The sequence below is a fragment of the Zeugodacus cucurbitae genome, chromosome 3, assembly GCF_028554725.1.
Source record: "Zeugodacus cucurbitae isolate PBARC_wt_2022May chromosome 3, idZeuCucr1.2, whole genome shotgun sequence".
NCBI lineage: Eukaryota > Metazoa > Arthropoda > Insecta > Diptera > Tephritidae > Zeugodacus > Zeugodacus cucurbitae.
The window spans coordinates 41,467,530-41,493,463 of NC_071668.1; the positions used below are offsets into that span (position 1 = coordinate 41,467,530).

Consider the following 25,934-nt stretch of genomic DNA (forward strand, 5'->3'; position numbering starts at 1 on the left):
ATATGTATGTATGTATATATTATCATCCACGTTAGTTCTGGTTTTGTTTTTCGTAGCTGGCACATTTTTCAGTAGCGGTTAAATCAGGCTTGCTAACCAATCAAACGTCACTCGGTCACAGTATTGGTGTATCTGTTTAAACTGGCTCTGAAAACCTGACCCAAAAACATTGTGCTTTAAAATATGAAGCGATCTTTAGACTTTAGAAATGGAAAAATATCATAATATTTAATGATAACCAATATAGTTTTTGTTGAATATCACTTTAACAAATTTATATTTGGTACTTTACTAATACATTGTGTAAATAAAGTAGTACAAATCTGATACTATAATTTTTCAAATTAAAATACAACTGCTTTGTGTATTTGTAAACTACAATTCTAAAACTATTAGTGATTATTAAGGATACATTTTCTACTAAATAAAAAACAAATAAGGAAGTTCGGGTGTAAGTGAACATTTTATACTTTCACAATTTATTTATTTACTTCCATCAAGATAACGCGAATTTCGACCCATATATTCGGCATAAAATACCAGGAATAACAAAAAATAAAGTTATTGAATGTATATGTATATCATTTGCTTTTGCTTCAGAAAAAACCCCGATCATGATCATTAGTCGTAGCAGCAGCAAGTGTCGACTTTTAAAAATTTCTGGGAACTTTGTCAGTTTGCTCATCTCGTGTTATGCCGGTTGATTTTTTTCAATATTTCTTTATTTATTGGATCTGCTTTTTTAAGCCTAACAATATGTTATAAAATCTTAAATCTATTTAAAAATTAGACAAGCTCAAACAAGTGATTGAGCTGTATTGGTGAAACGTTGCGTCTTTAGTATGCAGGCATATCACTTCTTTTTAGGCGTGTTTGATCGCAGGAATGTACTAAAGCATTAGCCAATGGGTTTTGGGTGATCACGGAGTTTAGATATATATTTCAATCTGGTGTCCTCTACTTCATTCTTTACCATAGGGATACCAAGATCTTTATGGATATTTTCATTGGTGAGGACGTGATTGATCTAAGCATTTTCGATTGGAAGCTTTGTATTATATCAATATTAGTTGCACTGGTCGTCCCCACAGTTGAATGCCATACATCCAAATCGGCTTTATGACCGCAGTGTATAAAAGCACTTTGCTGTCTAGTTTAAGTTTAGAGTTTTTATTTAAAAGCCATTTTAAGTTTGCAGCTCTTATCTTCATGCATGTTATTTTACTAGTTATATGTATGTTTTCTCCACGTAAACCTTCTATCTAGATGAATACCAAGATAGGTAACTTAGTTCGCTTGAGGTACTAGAATATTGTTCATTTTTACTCCCGGACACCTTTTTGGTATTAGCGAAAATGTAAAATGCTAACATTTTTGCTCATTCACATTTATACGCCAGTTGGCTAGCCATTCTTCGACAGATCTTAAGTATTCTTGATGCTATAATGTGGCATTTGTTACGGCTCACTAAAGCTGGGCCATCAGCGAAAGTTGATGTCAAAACATTATTAGCAGTTGGAAGATCAGCTGAATATATGATGTATAGAGTTGGGCCTAAAACACTGCCCTGTGGTACTCCAGCCCTTATCTGTCATTCATCAGATATGAAATCTCCTACTTTAACCATAAATTGTCTATTTTTTAGACAATACTCCAATATTTTATACAATTCTAAAGGTAGAATGTTTTTAGTCTTATATAAAGCCTTCATGCCACACTTTATCAAACGCCTGAGCTACGTCTAGAAATATAGCTGAGCAGTACTCTCTGTGCTCGAATGCTTTTCTTATTTCATTAGTAATTCTGTTTACTTGTTCTATTGTACTATGTTTTGCACGAAACCCGAATTTGTGTGTTGGTATTACATTATTTTCGTAGAGAAAAGGAGACATCTTTGATAGTAGCACCTTTTCAAATATTTTAGAAAGGCAGGGTAGAAGACTGATTGGTATATATGAAGACGGCTGTGTCAAGACTTTCCAGGTTTATCTATCAGGATAATCTGCGACTTTTTCCACGAAATTGAATAGTATCCAAAACTAAGAATTGCATTCAAGAGCAAAGAGAGCACCTCTACAGCAATATTTGATGGTGATATTATCATGTCTTGGCGACTTTTTGGATTAAGTTCTTTTATGATGCTAATAATTTTAGAAGTTGAAGTCTTATAAGATAGGTATGTATCCACTGTTTGAGCGATTTATCTATATTTTTGATTACAGCAGAATCAACTAAATCTGGTATTTTGTTACGATCACTAGTCCAACCAGGAGATATTACATCAAGGTTATTGTGCCTATTTTTAATAGTGTGATACAGCTATCTTCCTTTCGGTCGTGGGCCCCAATACATATGTTTTGCATTGTAATCTCCACCTGCTAGAAATCTATGGCCTAGCTTTCCAAAAAAGTCTTTAAATTCGGTATTTGTAATTCTAAAACGAGGTGGACTGTATATAGCCGTCAGGTTTAAGTCCTCGCAACGATTTTTATACTCTCGCAACAAAAGTTGCTAAAGAGAGTATTATAGTTTTGTCCACATAACGGTTGTTTGTAAGTCCTAAAACTAAACGAGTTAGATATAGGGTTATATATACCAAAGTGATCAGGGTGACGAGTAAAGTTCAAATCCGGATGTCTGTCTGTCCGTCCGTGCAAACTGTAACTTGAGTAAAAATTGAGATATCTTAATGAAACTTAGAACACGTATTCCTTGGCACCATAAGAAGGTTAAGTTCGAAAATGTGCGGAATCGGACCACTGCCACGCCCACAAAATAGCGATAACCAAAAACACATTAAGAGCTATAACTAAGCCATAAATAAAGGTATGAAAATAAAATTTGGAACATGGGATCGCATTAGAGAGGGGCACATTTGAATGTAATTTTTTTAGAAAAGTGGGTGTGACCCCGCCCCCAAATAGGTTTTTTGTATATATCTTGCATACCAATAAAGCTATATAAACCAAACTTTCTGCAGTCGTTTCTTTTAGCCGTTTCCTTATACAGTCCAAAAATGAAAGAAATCGGATAATAACCACGCTCACCTCCCATACAAAAGTTTGGTTGAAAATTACTAAAAGTGCGTTAACTCACTAACGAGAAACGTCAGAAACACCAAAATTTTACACAAGAAATGGCAGAAGGAAGCTGCACTGAGATTTTTTTACAAAATGGAAAATGGGCGTGGCGTCGCCTACTTATGGGTCAAAAACCATATCTCAGGAACTACTCGACAGATGAAATTCGGTATATAATATTTTCTTGGCACCCTGATGGCACGTGTGGAAAATGGATGAAATCGGTTCACAACTACGCCTACTTCCCAAATTACTCAATTTTGAATCCTTCTGATCCTTTCACTTTATAATGTATACATAAGGAACCAATAAAGATAGCGAAATAAAACTTTACACAAATACTGTATTTGAGCTGTGAGATCACTTGTGGAAAAATTGTCAAAATCGGACCATGACTTTTCAAGGCCCCCATGAAGAACTCAGTGCCTAAGGGTAATTTTTCACCGAAAATATAGGTAAATCTCTAAATAAATTGCGAGAGTATAAAATGTTCGGTTGCACCCGAACTTAGCCTTTCCTTACTTGTTTATAGATATTGTTGTAGTTTGTAACTGCCCTGTATCATGAGATGCTAATGCGTGGTGGCTTAGTCGTTTTCTAACTAACACTGCTGTTCCACCATGTGTCTTTCCATCTGGGTGATTTGTAACGTAGAGTCTCCACCCCGGTATAAAGAAATTGTTTTTATTCGTAAGATGGTTTTCTGACCTCTTGAATCATATTTTGCATAGTAGATATAAATTGTGTCATACATTGGGTAAGGTTTAAAATAATTGTTTCAATGTTTCCATTTGGTTGGTTTTGAGGCAATTGCATTTGTGTTGTGTTGCCTTTCACCACGTTTGCATAGCTCCCTTGTGTAGCATTATTTTTAAGAATACATTGTTTTGAAATATGGACAGGGTTTTCAATAATTTCGTTAGAAGGAATACAGTACTTTTTGTTTAATTGACCCTATGATTAATTGGTTTCCCCGCTTAATTGAACGGTGTTATCGGGCAAAAAATATAGCATATGAAAGCACATGTAGATTTTCCCGCTTAGTTGGTTCATAATACAGTACGAACTCGGTAATCGCCACTAATAGAAATATATATATAACAAGAAAAATGACAAATGAAAACGTTTTATGATATAGAAAGCTTATTTTTTTATTAAAAATTTTATATTTTAAACATATCGGGTATTGTTGTCTGCACTTTCTTCTTATTAAGGGTTTTTATTATAGCCCTTTCACGAAGCTTCTTCAGAAATATAATGTCTTTTATTGGAATATCGTTTTCCTCAACCCGCTTAATGCATGTGTTAAAAGATTGCATAGCAACTGATCCTTTTATTTTAGGAGGTGGAATAACATTCGCTTCGCTATCATCAGAATTTTCAATTTCTACGGCTTCTTTATCCACTTCTTGATAAGCAACACTTTAGTGCATCCATTGCGAATGGAGCTTGCTGACACTTTTCCCCATGAACCTGCAAGAAGACAGATAGCATGTCTTAAGTTGAATTCCTTATTTTTTCTTCCAGATGAGTGGTTTTATTCCCTATTAAATTCCCTTTGTTAAGTTAATAACTTTTTGGTCCATTGGTTGGAGAATCGCGGTACAGTTAGGTGGAAGACACATAACGGTTATCATTCCATCATCACTTTTCATCTCATTGTCTTTAGGATGACACGGGGCATTATCCAAGACCAATAGGGCTTTTTTGGGAAGTCCCTTGGATTCTAGAAATTCGAGTACCTATAACAATAAAAAATAAAAATAAATTTTAAACAAAAATTCAACACATTTCGTATTTCTCTCATCAGGAACAAGCGTATGATGCTGGTTTCATCGAAAAACAAATAAGTCATCCACGAGTTCTTTTTAGCCTTGTAGACAACGGGCATTTTTTGAAATTTGAATGCTCTAGGGTTTTTTGCATTTCCAATGACAAAGAGCTTAACTTTGTGCGTACCCGAATCATTTGTGCATGCGAGAAATGTTATTCTTTCCTTACTAACTTTCCGACCAGAAGCAGATAATTCCTCGCTCACCAACGTTTTATCTGGTATCTGCCTGAAAAACAATCCGGACTCGTCGGCATTATAAATTTGTTCTGCAGAAAGATCAAGCTCCTTGATTTTATTTCTAAAACGTATTACAAATGGGCCGACGGACGCTGTCTTTTTGGAAAGCTCCTCTTCACAAATTTTCAAGTGGCGGAGGCCATATAACTTTTTAAATTAGATACCCAACCATTACTTGCATGAAATCATCCTGGCTTTTGTTTATTTTCTCATGGAGCTTGCGAGCTTTTGCTTTGACGATACCGACGGATATAGGCACATTTTCACTCCTTTGTTTCAAAAACCACTTGTAGAGAACCTTTTCCATTCTTGGGTATTGACAAGATTTTAAGGTTTGCCGTTTTCCTGGCCCAGCTTCCATATTTGTGGCATATTTAAGTATACAAGCTTTTTTCTTCTTTATTCTCGTTATTGTCAACTTGTGAACTTTATAATCAATACTAAGAGCTTTTGTCGATACACCACTTTCTAGTTTATTCAAAATTTCTGTTTTTTCTTTAATTGTTATTTTTATTAATTTTTTTGTGACCACCATGACTTTTACACATAAAACACTACAGGCGTGTTGCAAAATAAACTGATAATGAAAGTCATTTGTTGACAATTGCTCTTAACACTCACACAAAAACAGCAAAGTCGGCAGAGCAACGGTAAAATAACGATCAGTTTGTGAATACATAACAAAAAAATGCCATAAGAAGAAACCGTCAAAAAAAGAACTGAAGCAAAACATATTTAGATGTAAAGTTGCAGTTATTGAGATCAATATTTTTGAGTAGTTGTACTTATAAAGGTTACAATGCTATGTTTTATAGTGTTGCATGAATCGAGAAGTTGCGTGTATCGAGGGTTGCAGTTACCGAGTTTATACTGTATATCAAAAATCATTTTCCTTCTAAATTTTCCCGGTTAATTCCACCAAATAATATTGTTGAAAAAACTTTCCTTCTGATCAACACTGTATAATTTTTATACTCTCGCAACAAAGTTGCTACGAGAGTATTATAGTTTTGTCCACATAACGGTTGGTTGTAAGTCCTAAAACTAAACGAGTTAGATATAGGGTTATATATATCAAAATGATCAAGGTGACGAGAAAAGTTCAAATCCGTCTGTCTGTCCGTCCGTCCGTGCAAGCTGTAACTTGAGTAAAAATTGAGATATCTTGATGAAACTTGGAAGGCGTATTTCTTGGCACCAAAAGAAGGTTAAGTTCGAAAATGGGCGTAATCGAACCACTGCCCCGCCCACAAAATTGCGAAAACCGAAAACACTTAAAGTGTCATAACTAAGCTATAAATAAAGCTATGGAAGTAAAATTTGGTATGAAGGATCGCACTATGAAGGGGCATATGTGGATGTAATTTTTTTGGGGAAGTGGGCGTGGCCCCGCCCCCAACTAGGTTTTTTGGACATATCTCGCAAACTACTAAAGGTATATCAAAAAAACTTTCTAGACTCGTTTCTAAGGTTTCTAAGGTACTACCTTAGTCCAAAAACGGAGGAAATCGGATTGTAACCACGCCCACCTCCCATATAACGGTTATGTTGAAAACTTCTAAAAGTGGGTTAACTCAATAACGAAAAACGCCAGCAACACTAAATTTCACATAAGGAATGGCATATGGAAGCTGCACTCAGATTTTTTTACAAAATGGAAAATGGGCGTGGCATCGCCCACTTATGGGTCAAAAACCATATCTCAGGAACTACTCGACCGATTTCTATGAAACTTGGTTTGTAATAGTTTCCTTACATCCCAATGATATGTTGTGAAAATATCGCTTCACAACCACGGCTACTTCCTATATACAAGATTTTCGAAGACGATCTGAATCGTTTACTTTACAATATATAAAGTAAAGACTAGTGAAGATATCGATGCAGAACTTTGCACAAATACTACGTTTATAGTGTGGCAGCCCCATTCTAAAAATCGCCGAAATCGGACCATAGGTTGTCAAGGCCCATATATCGAATATGAGAACCGCGGTGCTTCTAACCTAATATTAGGGTTTCCAACTTTCAATGGACTTTATACAATATATGTGACGTAAATGTGGGTCAAATTGTGTATTATATAATATTAATAAAGTTAAATAAATGAATTGCGAGAGTATAATATGTTCGGATACACCCGAACTTAGCCCTTCCTTACTTGTTTAATAATAAATTTGAATAATAAATATATATATGTACAAATGTACAGAAATGGATTTTTTAGTACATTAAATTGTTATTGCATTTTTTCCTATAATGGTAAAAAATATTCAAATATTTTAAAAACTTTAAGTGCAATGTAGTTTTCTTTAAGGGGATAGGTGGGTTTAAGAGGTTGAAAACATATGTATATTTAAAATTTTATTTGATGTATACAATCATATATTTCTTTCAGCATATTAAAGATACATACAGTATTTTGTGAAATTTATATATACAAATTCCAAATGCTTAGCCGTTGGCACCTCATCTTCCATAAAATGTCCAAAAAACGGTTATTGCCTCCGTCCCGTTAAAACCTTGGTAGGCCTCGGAGTACGTTCCGCTCCCGTCATCATTAAGTTGATGTGGTAGGTGCAGGTTGAGAAGACTCCCTCTTTACGCTGGTCGGCTCTGAATGCATTGTCCCATAAGGACGTGCGTCAACCGTCGCCTTGGCCTTGGGACCATTTAAAGGCGACCTTTCCGGGAGATGGATAGCGGCTCTGAGTGGGGACCCTTTTAAATAATGAACAAACTACAAACAACAAAAACGGAAGAGGGAGATGGAAAGTCGGAACCGACTTTTAAAACGGACAGTGTCCCATGAGGTTCACTGTCGGCGGCGACGGAACCGTTTACCGCGAAAGGCGGTGAAATAACAAAACCTTCGCAGGTGAGGATACCCCCCGAAAGGGCGCTGTCGGCGGAGGCCTGCCGAAAACAGCGGTTAGTATGGCGGGGGTGCGAGGCGAAGTCGCCAGCACTAGTAAAGGAGCCTCTGCTAAGCTCACAGGAGTTCCGGGGCCCGGAACTAATGCAAAGAGACAGGTGTCGGCGTCTAAAAAGTTGAAGTCGGACCGCCGCATGGCAGCCAAGATCTTGGAACGCTACGGTAGCGAGCATGCTGAGCAGAAACCTGGGCAGCATGCCAGCACACTAGAGTGGGCTAGGAAGGTACTTAGCGACGGTGGCGATGGTAAACCGGTGGGATTGGGTGAAACCCAATCGCAGGTTAAACGACAAAAGGTCGTTCGAGGGGGAATCTTCCCTTGGGAAGAAACCTCGGATTGGAGAGGCCCTGAAGTTTAGCGAAATCGCCAAACTTGCGGGGGCTATTGAGCTTGGGGTATGCGATGTGAGTATGGAAGATGGAGCCATCTCCCACGACGAATGGAAGCGGGTCGCGGTGGCCATATCCGCGGTCTTAATGAGGGTGATCAGAGGAAACCCTGGCCCCCCTCCAAGCTGCGAGAGCGCAGGTTGGCATTACGGCATCCACGGGGCTAAGCTCGAGGCGGTGGTTAAGGAAGAACTTCCACTACGCCCTCGTGCTCGGGTGTGGCTCCCCGCCGAACCCCCCACTTCATGTGAGATCGAGGGTTTTGGTTTGCGTTACTGCAATCCTTCTCTTCCCGTTCAAGATTGGAAGGTCATTCGGCTAGAGAAAACCCAGGAGCCAGGAGCAAACGCTGATACTTCTGAATGAGGAGTCCTTGGGTCCTCTCAGCGACGTAAAGGGGGTCATCAGCTAGGGTTTCGAGAAGGTGGTGCTTCGGGTCTTCCCGACCGATGCCAAAGTTGATGTCCCACTACCTCCAGGAGCGGGAGAGGAGGGAATTGATGCCCAAACGGGCATGGATGTTGACTCATCCCACTCGGACACGGCGAGTATTGGAAATGGATCCGTCTTCAATCTCGGTCAACTGTTCGAGGAGGATCGAGCTGAATGAGCGGAACTCGCATTGTTGGAGAAAAGTTTGGAGGATGAAGATCCTGCAAATTAATCTCCAACACGCAAAGGCGGCATCCGCCAACTTATTGCTTCGTCTAGGAATGGACGAAGCCGACGTCGTCCTAATCCAGGAGCCGTGGCTAAGCAGAAAGGGTGTATCGGGTTTAAGGACGAAAAGCCACAAGCTAATGACAGCTAGCTGTGCAGGTAAAGTCAGAGCTTGCATGCTTGTCCGTAATGAACTTAACGTTTTCCTTTTACCCAATTACAGTAACGGAGACGTTGTGACTACCAGATTGGAGGGTGATGCGGGAGAACTCTGGCTAATCTCGGCTTATATGCCGCACGACGGCGAGGTGGAACCACCTCCCGTTTTATTGAGAGAGGCTCTCTGGGAGGCCAGGCGTAGGAGAGTCAACGCCATCATTGGCTCGGATGCTAACTCAAGACATACGGTCTGGGGAAGCTCGGACATAAATGTTAGAGGTGAGTCGCTCTTTGATTTTATTAGTAGTGTTGACTTATTTATATGCAATAGGGGGAACTCCCCAACGTTCGTGACTGTGGGTAGGGAGGAAGTCCTCGACCTTACCTTGGAATCTAGAGACATCGTACCTTTGATCTCGGAGTGGAAGGTTCTCAACCTGGACAGAGCTTGTCCAGTACGCAAACCTTTCATTCTAAAAGAAATAATATTAGATCGAAATATTTGAGAAAAAGCTTGGTAAGTACCTCGAGGTACTTAAGCGGGATTTATTTAATTGCATTTCCCGCTTAAGTGTGCCAGTCTTGCATGTTAAGAAGGGGCTTAAGCGGGGATTACTGTATTTAATAAGACAAAAAACTTTAAAATTTTGATTCCCACGTAATAGCTTAATTCACCAAATAGTCCAAGTAAGCGTGATTCCTGTAATTGAACAAACTGTTCATTTAAATGGGATTCTTTTAATTGATCTAATTGTTCAATTAAGGGAGTATCTGTTAATTTATTCCCCGGTTAGTTGAACGAAAATTTTGATGTGCAATTAAGCGAAAAGAACCAGTGTTTAAAAAACTGCAGCAAGTTTCATTTCATGTGATTTTGCTTCTGCTTCTGCTTCTGAAAAAAACAGAAGTCACAGTCAAAGCAAAAGCAAAAAACGATCGCCGACGAAAAGCAAATCAGCAGCAGCAGTCGCCGTTTGAAAAGTTTTGATTTTGCTTTGCTGCTGCTTTCGCTAAGCAACGCAAGTCGAAGCAGCAGCAACTGCTCGACTTCTGCAAGTCGCCAGCAGCAGCAGTCGCCGTTTGAAAAGTTTTGATTTTGCTTTGCTGCTGCTTTCGATTCGCGACTGCTGTCGAGATTTACTTTGCTGCTTATGCTGTTTGTTGTTCCCCTATATCCTAATAAATTAAACAGTTTGACAATTTGTTTGTTTTTTTTTTTTAATTCATTTTTTTCATAAAATACAATATTTTTCAAAATAAATTTTCAAAATCTTCGTCATCTTGAAAAAGAGATAAGTTGTCAATCGCTGAGGCCAGAAAGCTTGGATTCAATTTGACCAGCAGTATATTCTCTAGTACTTCCTGACTTAGTCGATTTCGGTAATCAGTAAGTACAAGTCTTAACGTCGAAAATGCTCGTTCAAACGTCACCTGTTAGAAAACATTTGTATTTATGAAACTGTGAACATTAATGTATTAAAACATTTGTATATATCTACCTGAGTTGGTGGTACAGCAAAGCAAACATTACTTAGTGCATATAGCTCCTGGTCAGTGCACTGCTTTCCTTTCCAAAATGTGAGAACGTCTGCATCGATTCTTTGGAAAGGAAGTTGAAGATTGTCAATCTTTGAGTATACGTCGAATGTACTACTGACTTCCGTTTGGATCCCTTGCTCTAAGTAAGCGTTTAACAATTCATCTTCTTCATCAAAAAAATGGTTCACAGATTGATGTGAGCCCGAATTCGGGGTTGAGCATAACTGTCCAGTAGAATTTATGTCGTTTATTCTGTCCCATATCGATTTCAAATGATTCACTGCATCATTTTTTTGTTGTGGTGTTAGTGTATGTTGGAAACGAGGATCCAAAAATAAACACGAAATGAGAAATTTTTTATTTAATAATATTTTCGATCGCCTTTCTATAGAGCTCAGAATCTTTTCGCCAATCGTTCTTGTCATATCGTGAGTTGCATCATTTACAACTTTTTCTGTGCAAATTTTTAATTTTAGCCATTGGGCGTAAAAATTTCCATAATGCAGTTGCTCTTCTTGAAATTTTTTTATTGTTTTCTGCAATGGACTGAAAACTAAGCAATAGTTTTCAATAAAATCCCACAACGATGCATCCACTTCAAAATTGTATTCTTCGATTTTGTTTTCAGTTGACTCAATTTCAGTTAATTCATCTTTAGCCACTAACAAATCCTTTAGCATCGTGTATGTGGATCCCCATCTGGTCGGACAATCTAGTTGCGGCATTTTTAGCAGTTTCAGCTCGAATATTTCGCGAAATCCATTTGAAGCTTTTCTTATAAATTTCGTCATGTTGCGACAATTAAATAGGTATTTCAACATATCCGACGATTTGGTAACATCGAGAGCAACCAGTTGAGCTGTATGTGCAGCACAACGACAAACTTGAATATTCCCTATTAACACGTTTGGCACTTTTTCAATATTTTCAATTATTTTTAAATATTCATCGTTTGAACAATATTCGTCGTCCTCGCCAAGATTTTCATCGAAAACAAATGATAATATATTTGTTGTCTTAAGCATGTTGGCACCATTGTCAGATGTAATTGACACTATTTGGCTTAAGTTTATATTGTATTTATTTAGGACTTTTAGCACTTCAGCGGCGAGATTTTTGGCTGTGCTCGATCCAACACCTTTAAGCTCTACCGTGCCCAATATAAGGGATTTTATTTGAGCTGAACTAATATATTGAGCACTTATGCCAAAAATGTTTCTTGCCAGCCGCGTGGCACTGTCTATTTTTAAATTATTTTTAATTTATTTGCCACTTCAGTGGTTATATGCGCTTTTACATTGTTTGCCACTGTAATTTAACGTAATTTTTTTCCCGTCAGCGGCTTTAAGTCCATCACAAATTGGGTCAACGATATTTCGCATATTTTCCGAATTTAAGACATTGAAAGGAATGCTGTCTTCTGTCACCAACCCAATATATGACCTCAGCAATTGTTTTTTATTCACTTCAATTTTTATTTTTTCTAATAGTTTTTTTTAATGTTATGGAGGGATTTGACGTCGACGACGTTTCTAACTGTTCAACACTTGCAGCATTTAAATTTATTTTGTGTAAATTAAGTAAATGAGTTTATAAATTTGATATTCTTTAACTTATTTTTACATGTTTTACATGTAGCTATGCCTTCATCAACACTATTCTCGAAATACATCCAAATATCACTTTGCGCCATAGTTAAACAATTAAGCTCCTGTATCGATCTTGATCAATTTGCAGAATGGAAAGCAGCAGCAAAGAAAAATCAAAAATTTTCAAACGGCGACTGCTGCTGCTGGCGACTTGCAGAAGTCGAGCAGTTGTTGTTGCTTCGACTTGCGTTGCTTAGCCAAAGCAGCAGCAAAGCAAAATCAAAACTTTTCAAACGGCGACTGCTGCTGCTGATTCGCTTTTCGTCGGCGATCGTTTTCTGCTTTTGCTTCGACTGCGACTTCAGTTTTCTTCAGAAGCAAAAGCAGAAGTAACTGTTCATTTTAAGAAGTCGCTCGCAGTCGAAGCAGTGAAAAGCAAAAATATTGCGACTTCTGCTACTTCGACTGCAGTTTTTTAAACACTGAAAAGAACTGTATTTGACATTTGATTACGGCGTGTTTGAATTCCAACAGACAATTTCGTTTTTAAGTCTTTGTATACCGGGCAACCCCTACAGTTCGCAGTGCGATTTCCACCACAATTATTAATTTTTTTATTTAAATCCTCTTTTTTAAGAGTACATTTTGATGTAGGATGCAGATCACCACATAGACAATTTGTTTTCGTGTGCCCATACTCTTAGCAGTTGGCGCATTGTACCGGACCATTTCTTGTATGTGGTTCCTCGATGGTATTTCTGCGATGGAGCAAATATTTTTAATTGTAAATTGGATGTGTTTCATTTTTCTTTTGGCATCATTTCTATTTTGAACATTGGTTGTGGGACTTTATTTCTATTAAGAATATTTACTACTGATTTAATACTAAAACCACCTTCTTCCAGAGCTTCTTTAACGTCGTTAGAGTCTACCGAAGACTCTATACCTTTTATGAATACCACTAGGCCTTTAAAGCTCTTCAATTGGTAAGAGTAGTAATTATTGTTATTATTTGATAAGTATTTCACAACATCCATGAAACTTTTTTCAGTGTACGTTAGAATTTTTGTTTCAGCTATGTTACCTTTTTTAAAGGCACTATATGAAAGTTCTTTGTGCCTATTAAAATGCTTAATTTAGAGTCAAGCGGATTTGAGCTACGCTCACGCAAATAGATTGGAGAAGGTTTGGCATTCACTGCTGCAGTGCACAGTGGTTCCGCCATAGGCCAAAAATCAAAAAATTAATCTCTCGATTTTTTGTCAAAATGTATACAGATGTCCTCTAAATTGTCTAAACTTCCTATTTGCAAACCGGGTTTTCCTAAATTTCTAACGGTACTTTCTAAAAATAAAGTTAAATGCATGAACACCTGCATCTTTTAAAGCACATCAAAATTTGTTTGAAAAGCTTCGTAGCAACTACGAACTTAAATTTGTTCTGGTAACTTGTAAAATTAATAAACACTAACGTGATTTGTTTTTTTAGTGAAATAAGTGTTTTATATCTAGAGATGCAAACGATGTATCGATGTTTTCGTCAAAAAGCATCGATTTTAGCCATCGATGTCTCGAATCTAAAAACGTCGATGCATCGATATATAAAAATTACTGCATTTTAAACATGCTATGGCTAAAAGAAACACTTTCTTTTGTTTCATAAAAAATTCAAAGAATCGCGCTGATACAACAGAATCTTCGGATGAGTGTGAAACAGAATACTCGATTAATATTTGGAACCAGAATAAACATTTGGTCCACCAAAAGGTGAAATGTAAGCTGTCAAATTTATCTTTGGTTTGGCATTCACTGCTGCAGTGCACAGTGGTTCCGCCATAGGCCAAAAATCAAAAAATTAATCTCTCGATTTTTTGTCAAAATGTATACAGATGTCCTCTAAATTGTCTAAACTTCCTATTTGCAAACCGAGTTTTCCTAAATTTCTAACGGTACTTTCTAAAAATAAAGTTAAATGCATGAACACCTGCATCTTTTAAAGCACATCAAAATTTGTTTGAAAAGCTTCGTAGCAACTACGAACTTAAATTTGTTCTGGTAACTTATAAAATTAATAAACACTAACGTGATTTGTTTTTTTAGTGAAATAAGTGTTTTATATCTAGGGATGCAAACGATGTATCGATGTTTTTCAACATCGATGTTTTCGTCAAAAAGCATCGATTTTAGCCATCGATGTCTCGAATCTAAAAACGTCGATGCATCAATATATAAAAATTACTGCATTTTAAACATGCTATGGCTAAAAGAAACTCTTTCTCTTGTTTCATAAACAATTCAGAGAATCGCGCTGATACAACAGAATCTTCGGATGAGTGTGAAACAGAATACTCGTTTAATATTTAAAACCAGAATAAACATTTGGTCCACCAAAAGGTAAAATGTAAGCTGTCAAATTTATCTACAATTACAGGGACGGAAGGTTGAAGAAAAAATGTTTCTCGGCTATTACCCCTACCAATCAATGTTTTAATGGCAGATGTTTTCGATTTCGATGGGTTTTGAAGAAACATCGATACATCGAACCATCGATATATTTTTGAACTTTTTTAACTTATTTTAAATTTAGTGTGAAAAGCAAAGGAATGAGAAGCAGAAGCATAAATAAATGAAATGTAGTACGTCTTAAGTTGATATCTTAAGTTGTTTCATTTCACGATGTTTGCATCTCTATTTATATCATACTAGCAGACCCGGCCATTTTGTGGCTAAGATATACATTAAATGAATTTGGTCCAATCTTGGCTTCGGCGACGATATTGATTACTCGAGGTTGATTTATGTTACGCAGCATGATAACAACTCACACTACTTTTAATTGCAAAGTTAGTGGTGATAGTACAGGCAATTTTAAATAGTTTGGGATAATTGACTACGTCAGCCTGGTTTGTAGCTGTGTCAACTCTCTTGGACCGAAATTCTAAATTGTCGCATTAAGATCATCGATATTTTTTTTAACACCAATATAGGTCATTCAATAAGTCATTTATGGTTATCATATTGAGGTTTCATGTCAAGAAAACTTCTCTTTCGAGTGACAGAAATCTGTTGGAAATGCTATTAATCCATCGAGGTGTCAACTGCCAACTGTTTATACATTCACAATTTGATATTGTTGCAAAAACACTCATATGTTAGTTTTTAATTGGCGATTATTTATGTGTCGCCACAAATTAAATGATTTTAGGCTTGCGATTAGCCCGTAACAGTTGATCCAGGAATAATTGGAAGAGTCTGGCGTAAATCACCTGCTAACAGAATCCTGGCTCCACCAAAAACGTTCATCGACAATCAAGATCTTTTAAAGTCCTGTGCAGTACCTCCAGCGAATTATATCTTGAATATTTGGAAAATCTTCGTTAAAGCGCTATTTTTGGCGATTTTGCCGACTGGCAACTAACAGGTGCCAAGTTGCCCCTATACCCGTTAACCTTGGTGGTGAAAATGAGTGAAATTGGTTCTGGAATTACATCAGCCCTCATATACTATATATGATGATTTTCTATTGGACTTTATGCCGAATATATAGGTCAAATTGTGTGTTATCTTAATAAAATTACATCAATAAATTGCGAGAGTATAAAATGTTCTGTTGGACCCGAACTTAGCCTTTCCTAATTTGTTACAAATTGTTTTGGGCTATCGACACAATCTTATACAATTGAACAATAACACAAATATTTTAACAAAGCAACATTGATAACCTTCAAAATATTATTTTTTTTTGTTTTCTCTTTTTATATTTTTCTTCTCAACTCGAATAAAATTCTCTTATTATTATCTTCCTCGCAATTGTTCCATATTTACTCACTTTCTAATCTTTTTATGGCCTTCCAGGAATATTTCAAGACTAAAATTAGCCAGATCGGTTTGGCCGTTCTCGTTTTTTTTTTGCGGCACAAACGAACAGCTATTCATTTTTATATTATATTATTATCAATTTTTTAAATTCCGCGCAGGATCAGTAGGGAATCGACCGCGCGAGTGATATTAACCCCCTCCCGTACCACCGTGCCCGAGTGACGCCTACAACTCTACATACAACGCATAGTTAGCCGCCGAGCGGCTTTTCAAAATTTTTAACTCGTGATATCTTTTGAATGGAATGTCAGAATCTAATTGTTCAAAAAGTTATATAAAGGTTTTGAAGCGATCTTAAATAATAAATCATTTATTTCGATAAGGATTAATACTAAGGTACAAATAAAGAGCCATTTCAAGTAGTGGTACTTTTATTAATTTTTTTTTTATATAAAATTGCTTATAGTGACAAAACTATAATAGTTTTTTGTAGATATTGATAAGTTCTACAAAATTGTAGTACATCACTTTGTTATATCTTCAATCGTTTTCGCAGCATTCGCGATTAAAGACAGTTTGTTGGTATTTTTTTTACATAGTCGGAGTTTTGGTAAGGAACCCTATTTTTTTTTTTTAAACTAAATATAGCCTATGTCAATCAGGGATAGTATAGCATTCCAACGGTGAAAGAATTTTTCAAATCGGTTCAGTAGTTTCAGAGCCTATTCGAGACAATAAAACAAAAAAATAAACTTTTCCTCTTTATAATATTAGTATAGATATTATTTGGGTGCGTGGGGTATAAATAATATACAATTTGTGTGTGTTAGTTTACAAACGAGTGGATTAAATTGTATTTTGTGCAATTCGTAATTATGTATTAATTGTAAGCAATAATTATAAATATAACCTTTGCTTGGGTGGGGAATCCCGCGATGGTACTTTGGGTTACCTCCTTGTTGTTGTTGTGCTGAGTTATATGCGGTGATTCAACCTGTTTGCCGCCTTTTCCATCCGTCCGTGTTTTCCTTCTTCCTTCTCTCTTGTTGGGTTGTTTTCTTATTGTTGTCATATTAGCTGGTTATGTTGGCGCTGTTGATCATTATTGCATTGTCCTCTAATTCGTCTTTCGACCAGCTTAGAAGACAATGCAGGGATGTGTTCATTTGGCATGAACATTCCGGCCGCCTTGCAGGGTCTGCGAATAGAAAATTATTAATGAAGGGTCTTGATATGGGTTAATCAAGAAATGGGCTTAGATTATATTTGGGTTTAAATCGCACAAACACCGGTTAGAGTCCAACGAAGTGCGACAGTCTGTGCGATCACGATGTCGTTGTTGGGTGGATTTCACATTTCTCCAAATCTCCATCCGTATGAGTCGTAAGACTTGGGTCATCATGTTGGCTACTTGAGTGGGTAAATTGGGTGAGTAGTTTTATCAATCGACTGCTATAGGGTAGTATAATCGAGTAACGCTCGTTATATGATAGTGCGGTTGAATTACTCAACTGGTCAGGTCGCATCGACTAAATTTGCCAAAAGAACGGCTCCGCGATGTTCTTGGGTCATTTCGTGGTGTCATTTATTGATTCCAAACATTTTAGAAACAATTGGTGTCCTTTTTTGAATTTTTCCTTGACTTTAACGAAGTCAATAGTCCCGGGTTTGTGTGGGGCTCTGCGAAAAGCGTCGTTTATCGCTTCCCTACATTTTTTTACAATGCCTTACTGTAAGTTTTCTCCAACTATGACCATGAGAAGTATTTTTGCGCATCATTGCCATATAACAGCAATTACTGTTCTATGTGAGCTATAGGACATAGTAGTCCGATGGGGCCAATTTTTTTTTAAATATTCAAAATATGTTTCTAGATTTTTGGTGAAAATTTCATAACGATATCTCAACGGGAAGTATTTATGACCGCGCCTTCATACAAGCCAAACCAATGTGCAGTGGTACCCTTCGCATCGGTTCTTTGCTCAGTAAGGCAAATATATTGCCATTTAAAATTTCTTGGTTTTTACCATTTGTCATGCCTGCTTGAAATTTTTTAATTGGACTAGATTTGCTTTTTATATTTATGTAGCGGTCAATACCAGTCTGAATTGATGGTCCTTTCTTGCATTGTACATTCTTACCTTTCTTTTTGTTTTCCTTCGTTGTCCGGGTGTTTGCTGGTACCTGCATACTTATCGCTATCAGCGCATTTTTTGTTGTGCTATTGCTGTTTATGGCTGCTTCTGCTGACTGCGTCCTTTGCTTCGATTCCATTTCTACTGATCGTTGCGATGACTCACCACCGCTGTTGCTTTTTTTGTTGGCAGGAGTTGTTTGTGTTGGCTCCACAAAGCTGAAGTAGGCATTTAAGGAATGCCTACGGCTTTGCTGGTGAGGCTGAGCAACACTCATTATTGTTTGTTTTATTTTTTTTGTGCACTATTTGTTTATGTTTATTATTGATAATTTTTGTGCACTGTTTTTTAAATTGATTGTTTGTTGGCAATTTAACCGATGCTATTTACTTTACGTTTGTTTACTTTCATAAAAATCAGAATTCACGGAGCGAATTAAAAAGCTCGTCCGTACACCTTGAATGCTTCAAAAGAATGAGCCGGCTGATGCTGTTGCATGATACTTATTCGAAACTGGGCATCGAAATATTTGCATTTTTGAATTAAAAAAATAAATAAAATAAATAAATTTGAGCGAAATATTTTTAATTTGTACTATTTTTGATGAGTTGGAAAATAAAATATAACGCTTTCTCTTAAAAAGACACGCAAATAGGATGAAACGTTCAAAAATGAGGAAGTTATTGTTGGCGAAAAACTTTAAATTTAAATGGATGATTCTAAAAGTAGCGAACTACATACTTCCAAGTCATAGAAAGTTATTCGGAATGTGGCGTGACTCCTTTATGGTTTTATAAAGAAAATTCGTGAATTTATAAAATACAAACTCAAAAATTTTAACACAAGAATTGAATGTAGCCATTTAACCATTTTGCACTAGTAATCGCCGTATTTCATACTATTTAGAAAACTGCTTACATATTGTGGAGGTTGGGAAATACCATTCAAACATTCCGGCAATTAAGTGACCGCTTTCAGATATCTAAACAACAGCACATAAAATATTTTCTGGCATCGTGGATATTATTTGTTTAGCGTTAAAGGATGAAATTATGTGGAAAATATTATCTTGTAGGCCATATGTGACAATAAATTTCATTTTTTGGTGTTGCCATTGCGCGAAAGTATGGAAAAATAGCCCAATATTCAAAGCTATAACTACTGGTCAAGTTAAAGCTGTCGGAGAATTCAGTTATTTTAGGCGACTCTCCTTACCTGTTTCAAGGTTCCTAATGACTCCATATAGAGACAACGGAAATCTCAACCGGGAACAGAAAAAATTTATTTATTATCTTAGCTCAACAAGAGTCCACATAGAGCAGGCTTTCGGCATTTTTAAACTCAATGTCGACTTTTTTTCTTTTGAGCTCCATCACTTCGTCGTGACGTTTCTTCTACATATTTTAAAAATTGAAGTATTTCATTGATTGAATCCACTTTTCTTTTCTTAGCGCCAGCATTGGGTGAATCGCACAAATTATCCTCCGTTACCGCTAATGTTTCCTTGAATGTATTTTGGAGCGACTATTGCAGGATACTTACTAGTGAATGAATTAAATTTACACCATATACTGCATAAAATTCGTTAAAAAATGTCCATATAGTAGCGTTACGGTGATTCTGCTGTTTGATGCGTTTATACATAAGTATGTATGTGATTGGCGTTGAACCGTTTAGCCGGTTATAGCCGAATCGACGATAGTGCGCCACCTCTCTTTCTCCTTCGCAGTTCGGCGCCAGTTGGAGATCCCAAGTGTAACCAGGTCGCTCTCCACCTGGTCCCTCCAACGGAGTGGAGGCTTTCCCCTTCCTCGGCTTCCTCCGGCGGGTACTGCATAGAACACTTTCAGGGCTGGAGTGTTTTCGTCCATTCGGACAACATGACCTAGCCAGCGTAGCCGCTGTCTTTTTATTCGCTGAACTATGTCAATGTCGTCGTATAACTCGTACAGCTCATCGTTCCATCGTCTGCGGTATTCGCCGTTGCCAATGTTCTGAGGACCATAAATCTTGCGCAAAATTTTCCTCTCGAAAACTCCTAGCGTCGTCTCATCTGATGTTGACATCGTCCAAGCTTCTGCTCCGTAAAGCAGTACGGCAATGATAAGCGACTTGTAGAATTTAATTTTGGTTCGTCGAGAGAGGACTTTACTGTTCAATTGCCTACTCAGTCCAAAGTAGCACCTGTTGGCAAGAGTTATTCTGCGCTGGATTTCGAGGCTGACATTGTTCGTATTGTTGATGCTGGTTCCCAGGTATACGAAATTATCTACGACCTCGAAGTTATGACTGTCAACAGTGACGTGGGAGCCAAGACGCGAATGCGCCGACTGTTTGCTTGATGACAGGAGATATTTCGTCTTGTCCTCATTCACCTCCAGACCCATTCGCTTCGCCTCCTTATCCATGCGGGAAAAAGCAGAACAAACGGCTCGGTTGTTGCTTCCGATGATATCAATATCATCGGCGTACGCCAGGAGCTGTACACTCTTGTAGAAGATTGTACCTTCTCTATTTAGCTCTGCAGCTCTTATAATTTTTTCCAGCATCAGGTTAAAGAAGTCGCACGATAGTGAGTCACCTTGTCTGAAACCTCGTTTGGTATCGAACGGCTCGGAGGGGTCTTTCCCAATCATGACGGAGCTTTTGGTGTTGCTCAACGTCAACTTACACAGCCGTATTAGTTTTGCGGGGATACCAAATTCAGACAACGCGGCGTAAAGGCAGCTCCGTTTCGTGCTGTCGAAAGCAGCTTTAAAATCGACAAAAAGGTGGTGCGTGTCGATCCTCTTTTTACGGGTCTTCTCCAAGATTTGGCGCATGGTGAATATCTGGTCAGTTGTCGATTTTCCAGGTCTAAAGCCACACTGATAAGGTCCAATCAGTTTGTTGACGGTGGGCTTTAGTCTTTCACACAGTACGCTCGATAGAACCTTGTATGCGATATTTAGGAGGCTGATTCCACGGTAATTGGCGCAGATTGTGGGATCTCCCTTTTAATGGATGGATGGATGGATGGATTTTAATGGCAGAGCACACTGAGATTCCAATCGTCAGGCATGCTTTCTTCCGACCATATTCTGCAAAGAAGCTGATGCATGCACCTTATCAGTTCTTCGCCGCCGTAGTTGAATAGCTCTGCCGGTAATCTATCGGCCCCTGCCGCTTTGTTGTTCTTCAGGCGGGTAATTGCTATTCGAATTTCTTCATGGTCGGGTAATGGAACATCTGTTCCATCGTCATCGATTGGGGGATCGGGTTCGTCATCTCCTGGTGTTGTACTCTCACTGCCATTCAGCAGGTTGGAGAAGTAGGTGGACAATAAATTCAGATACTTGGGAGAAATCGGTTCCCTTGTTTGATTAAAGTCCGGCTGAACTTTCTGATTTTTGAAGAACTTGGCCCCATTGAAATTACTTCTTTTTTCGCCCTGCAGAAAATTTTCCTTCCATATCCAGCCGGACTCTCACTAACAAAAGAGCTTGATGGAAAAAATATTCAAGATGAACCGTCCATCAGCCGTTTTCATACTGGTTCGGCAAATATAAGGGAGCAAATGAAAAATAATTTTATTTGAACAATATAAGTTTTAGTATGTTTTATTTATTAAATATAGCAAATAAACTATAAAAACTGAACTAAATATGCCTTAATAACCAAATCATCGAAATTTTTCAAAATCATATACATGGTTCGCGTACATATAGTCGACCGATTTCAAAACGGAAAAAATATGACTATTTCGATTTCTGGCACATGTTAAATCATTAGATTTGATGTTCGAAAACTAAAACAGAACAGTGAAATTCAGCACATGCCATCACGTTTTCAATGACAATTTCATGTGAAAACGAATTGTAGCACATCACACAAATTTATAAAAATCACTACTTACAACGACATACTAGCATTGATTATAAATATTATTTTATTAATCAAATACAAATTGAATTAAATAAATAGTTAAAATTTACACAAAATGTATCTTTATTAAACGTTATAACTTTAAATAACCAAACCGGTCCATTTGAATTTTACGCCAAAATGAACTGCAACCAATATTTCTATGATGCGAGTTTTGTGCAACAGCTGTGACAGAGTTGCTTTTTCGAACTTTCAATTTTGCTGCAGAAGCCAGATTTTCTTTTTTCACAGTTTGCATTACCGAAAAAGCCCGTACTCGACTGTTTGCCGATTTTGATTTCTTTCGCTATTGCTTTCGATGATAGCAACAGGTATCAATGTTCTGCAGTTCTCGGAAGTCGCAGTTAAGAAATTTAATTGCGTACTTCCACTTCTTATATTTTTTTATTTATTAATATTATATTATTCCCTGTACGTATAAATAGGTACAAGTAAAATAGGTAAAAAGTTATATACAGTCATGGTCACGAAAATGGCACATTTAGCTATAAGAAGCAATAAGCGCTTATAGGTTCAATTCATAAAGATCTTTAAAATCTCTAAAAAATATGAACTTCCCCGAGACATGTGCCAGCGATCTTTAATCTTGGCGTTTCGGTTGTATTGATGCACGCTATACTGAAGTCTCGTTTGTGTGGAGAGATCATTAACAGTTTCAAGGTTTAAAATAAATGAAATCGCCCCAAGATATTCCTCTGTTAGCCGCACACGCTTAACGCATCACCAAATCCAAGAACAAATTGCATACAGCTGTTTTATTGGGTAAATTAAAATTTACGGAACTCATCTTCATACTCGAGCTCTCCAAATCACATCTCCTCTCAAATTTTTACATTCTGATAAATTCCTCTTCTTCGGAAGAAGAGTTGTAATGTCTTCCTTCATCTCGTCTGGTATCTTTTCTGAGGCCCAAATTTTGGAGTAGAGGAAGCAGTATCCGCGCGGTCGACTGAAGATTAGCTTTTAGGAGTTCTGGGTTGATGTTATCCGGCACAGAAGCTTTGTTGTTTTTTAATGCTCTGAATCCATACAATATTCCGCTGCTTTTAGGAAAATTTGTTTTATCTTTTTCCAGGCATTAGTCAGGGTGTTTTCTGTTTCGGCAGATAAATCGTCTTTCAGCTTCTCTACATCAAATTTTTGTGTATGTCTTCTTTTTCGAGTTGCTAACTGCAACCACTTTGAGCCTGACTGACGAAATTAGACGATGATGGTTGCTCGCAATAGTATATGCCCAGTAAGTCATGAATGCTGAAACTCTAACACATTGTCAAAATTTCCATTTTCATGTACTTTCATTACATTTCTTTTCAGGAAAGTATTTTCTTCACATCTGATCTAACTCATGGAGTAAATGACGTTAATGCTGCAGCTATTATATGTACATAAATGTTTTGTGAAATACTAAATTAAAAAAAAAAAAATGTCCGATATTATCAATTTTTTATCAAAATTTATATGTACTATGTACACAAGAGTTTCGACTACTTTTGTGAATTCGCCCTAAAGAATCGCATAGAAACGTTCATAGAAAGTCTCGCCAGTGCCAGTATCGCTCACTGGCCGTTCACCGAGAGTTTCGCCGGTACAGAGTGCTCATAAATATATTGTGACGAATATGTATGCTAGAATAAACTAGAATCAACAACGAAATCGATAACTTACCAGATTTATCCAGACATCGATATTCGTCGTTGCCAGAATGTTCGAGTGACGATAACTTGCTAACAATCGGGTATATAAGGGCTGCCGGACTGGCAGCAAGACACAGTTCTAATTAGAGAGTTGCCGAGTAAAGTGCAAGATATTAGAAGTAAGAAGTTGTAAACTTGTACAACGAGTAATAAAGTGTTAAGTTTGTTAAATTAGAAATAAAGATAAGTGTATAACCATTAAACAGTGACTTTTATTTGACAATCCAGTGATCGAACTCAAGGTAGAGTTAAGAGTAAACGATAGATTTTTGAAATCCGTTACAATTGGTGTCAGAAGTGGGATTGACAAATAAAATTCCATAGGAGATAATGGTTAAGTTCAACGATTTAAAGATACCGCAACTCAAAAAGGAGTTGGAACAACGAGGCCTAGCAACGAATGGGTTGAAAGCTGAGTTACAAGCTCGTCTGCGAGAGGCGATGGAAGAAGAAAACATCAACGTGGACGAATTTGTTTTTGAATCGTTGTTAGAGGAATCAACAACAAAAATTGAGGAAAAGGAAGAGATTCCATGTTCATCAGGGGTACTGGACATGAACAAACTTTTGTCTGCAATATCGTCACAGTTCCAGGCGCAGGACACACGCTTAACAACAAAGTTGTCCCAACAAATAAAGGACCAAATGAAAGAGCAAATAACGGAACTATCAACGCAGATATCAGCTCAAGTATCAATGCAGTTGAAGGAACAGGACGCACGTATATCACAGGTGACTTCACAAATTGCAGAAGTGTCAACAAAGATTTCAGAAGAGCAAGATAAAGTTAAAGCTGATGTGGAAGAACTGAAAGATCGTCTCCGTGACCTGCAACTAAACCGACCAATGGTGTCGACAGGACTTGTCAAAGTTAACACTCCATCATTTGACGGCACAACTCCGTTCCAGATTTTCAAACTCCAATTTGAAAAGACGGCAGATACGAATAAATGGAATGCGGAAGACAAAGTTGCCCAATTATTCGTGGCTTTAAAAGGGGCTGCTGCGGAAATTCTACAAACTATACCCAATTGCGAGTCAAGCAGTTACGAAGCGTTGATGGCTGCTGTAGAAAGACGGTATGGAAGTGAGCACCGGAGACAAATTTTTCAAATCGAACTGCAAAATCGCAAACAAAAAGCTAGTGAGTCTCTGCAAGAATTTGCTACGGAAGTGGAAAGGTTAGCTCACTTGGCTTATGCGCATAAGTCCGCAGAATATATAGAAGATATAAAAATCCACAGTTTCGTTAATGGTATACGAGACGAGAATACTCGCTATTCTGCACTAGCATGCCCAAAATTGACATTTGCAGAAACAGTGTCCTTTGCTCTAACGCACGAAACTGCCTCTTTACTTAGTAACAGAACATTTAAAGCTCATCGTGTAGAAATAGAAGAGCCTGCCTGGACGAAGAAATTTTTGGAAGAAATGCATAAAATGTTGGAGAAATCTGGAGAAACACGCAAGAAAAATGATGGTGTGGTTAAATGCTTCAACTGCGGGAAAGGCGGCCATATTGCACGTAATTGCAATATGGAATCGAATCGACCCAATTACCTATCCGGACGGAAACGCAAAGCTGAAGAAGACCAACCAACTCTGAAAAGCACCCAATCGTTAAACTAAAGCGAGCCAGTCGGAAAGGGCGCGTGCTGGCTCCCTCAAGTGAATGCCCTGTAATCTCTGTCTCTCAAATAAATAGAAATACGAACAACGTTACCGTTAGTGGATGCGTGGATGGTAAAAAGCGCATTCTGACTGTGGATACGGGAGCAACACATTCCATAATTCGATCGGATCTAGTTAACGAGGAAGTAAAACCACTAGCTGGTGCAAAGTTACGTACTGCAACTGGAGATGATGCTCAAGTTCTCGGGGAAGTAACGTGCGAAATTGGAATAGGAAAAATAGCCGTGGTACATAACTTTATAGTGGCAGAT

General features: G+C 37.6%; 2 protein-coding genes across 5 annotated transcripts; one reads left to right on the forward strand and one right to left on the reverse strand.

Annotated features, from left to right (window-relative positions):
• The first annotated feature begins 135 nt into the window (after positions 1 to 135).
• LOC114804921 (uncharacterized) lies at positions 136 to 25,623 on the forward strand. Of its 4 annotated transcripts, XM_054227947.1 has the most exons (4): positions 136 to 9,292; positions 9,357 to 9,571; positions 23,373 to 23,534; positions 23,612 to 25,623. In XM_054227947.1, the coding sequence occupies exon 4, from the start codon at positions 24,322 to 24,324 to the stop codon at positions 25,618 to 25,620; it is 1,299 nt and encodes a 432-aa protein (XP_054083922.1). In that variant the 5' UTR covers positions 136 to 9,292; positions 9,357 to 9,571; positions 23,373 to 23,534; positions 23,612 to 24,321; the 3' UTR covers positions 25,621 to 25,623. The 4 variants fall into 4 exon arrangements, with proteins under 4 accessions (XP_054083922.1, XP_054083923.1, XP_054083925.1 ...); XM_054227948.1 differs by lacking the exon at positions 23,373 to 23,534; XM_054227950.1 differs by lacking the exon at positions 9,357 to 9,571 and having other exon boundaries at positions 136 to 451.
• On the reverse strand, positions 10,209 to 12,137 carry LOC128919784 (zinc finger BED domain-containing protein 4-like). The gene is made up of 2 exons (XM_054227951.1): positions 10,792 to 12,137; positions 10,209 to 10,723 (listed from the first exon to the last, which is right to left on the reverse strand). Exons 1-2 carry the CDS (start codon positions 11,854 to 11,856, stop codon positions 10,544 to 10,546), a joined length of 1,245 nt encoding a protein of 414 aa, XP_054083926.1. The 5' UTR covers positions 11,857 to 12,137; the 3' UTR covers positions 10,209 to 10,543.
• Positions 25,624 to 25,934: the final 311 nt, after the last annotated feature.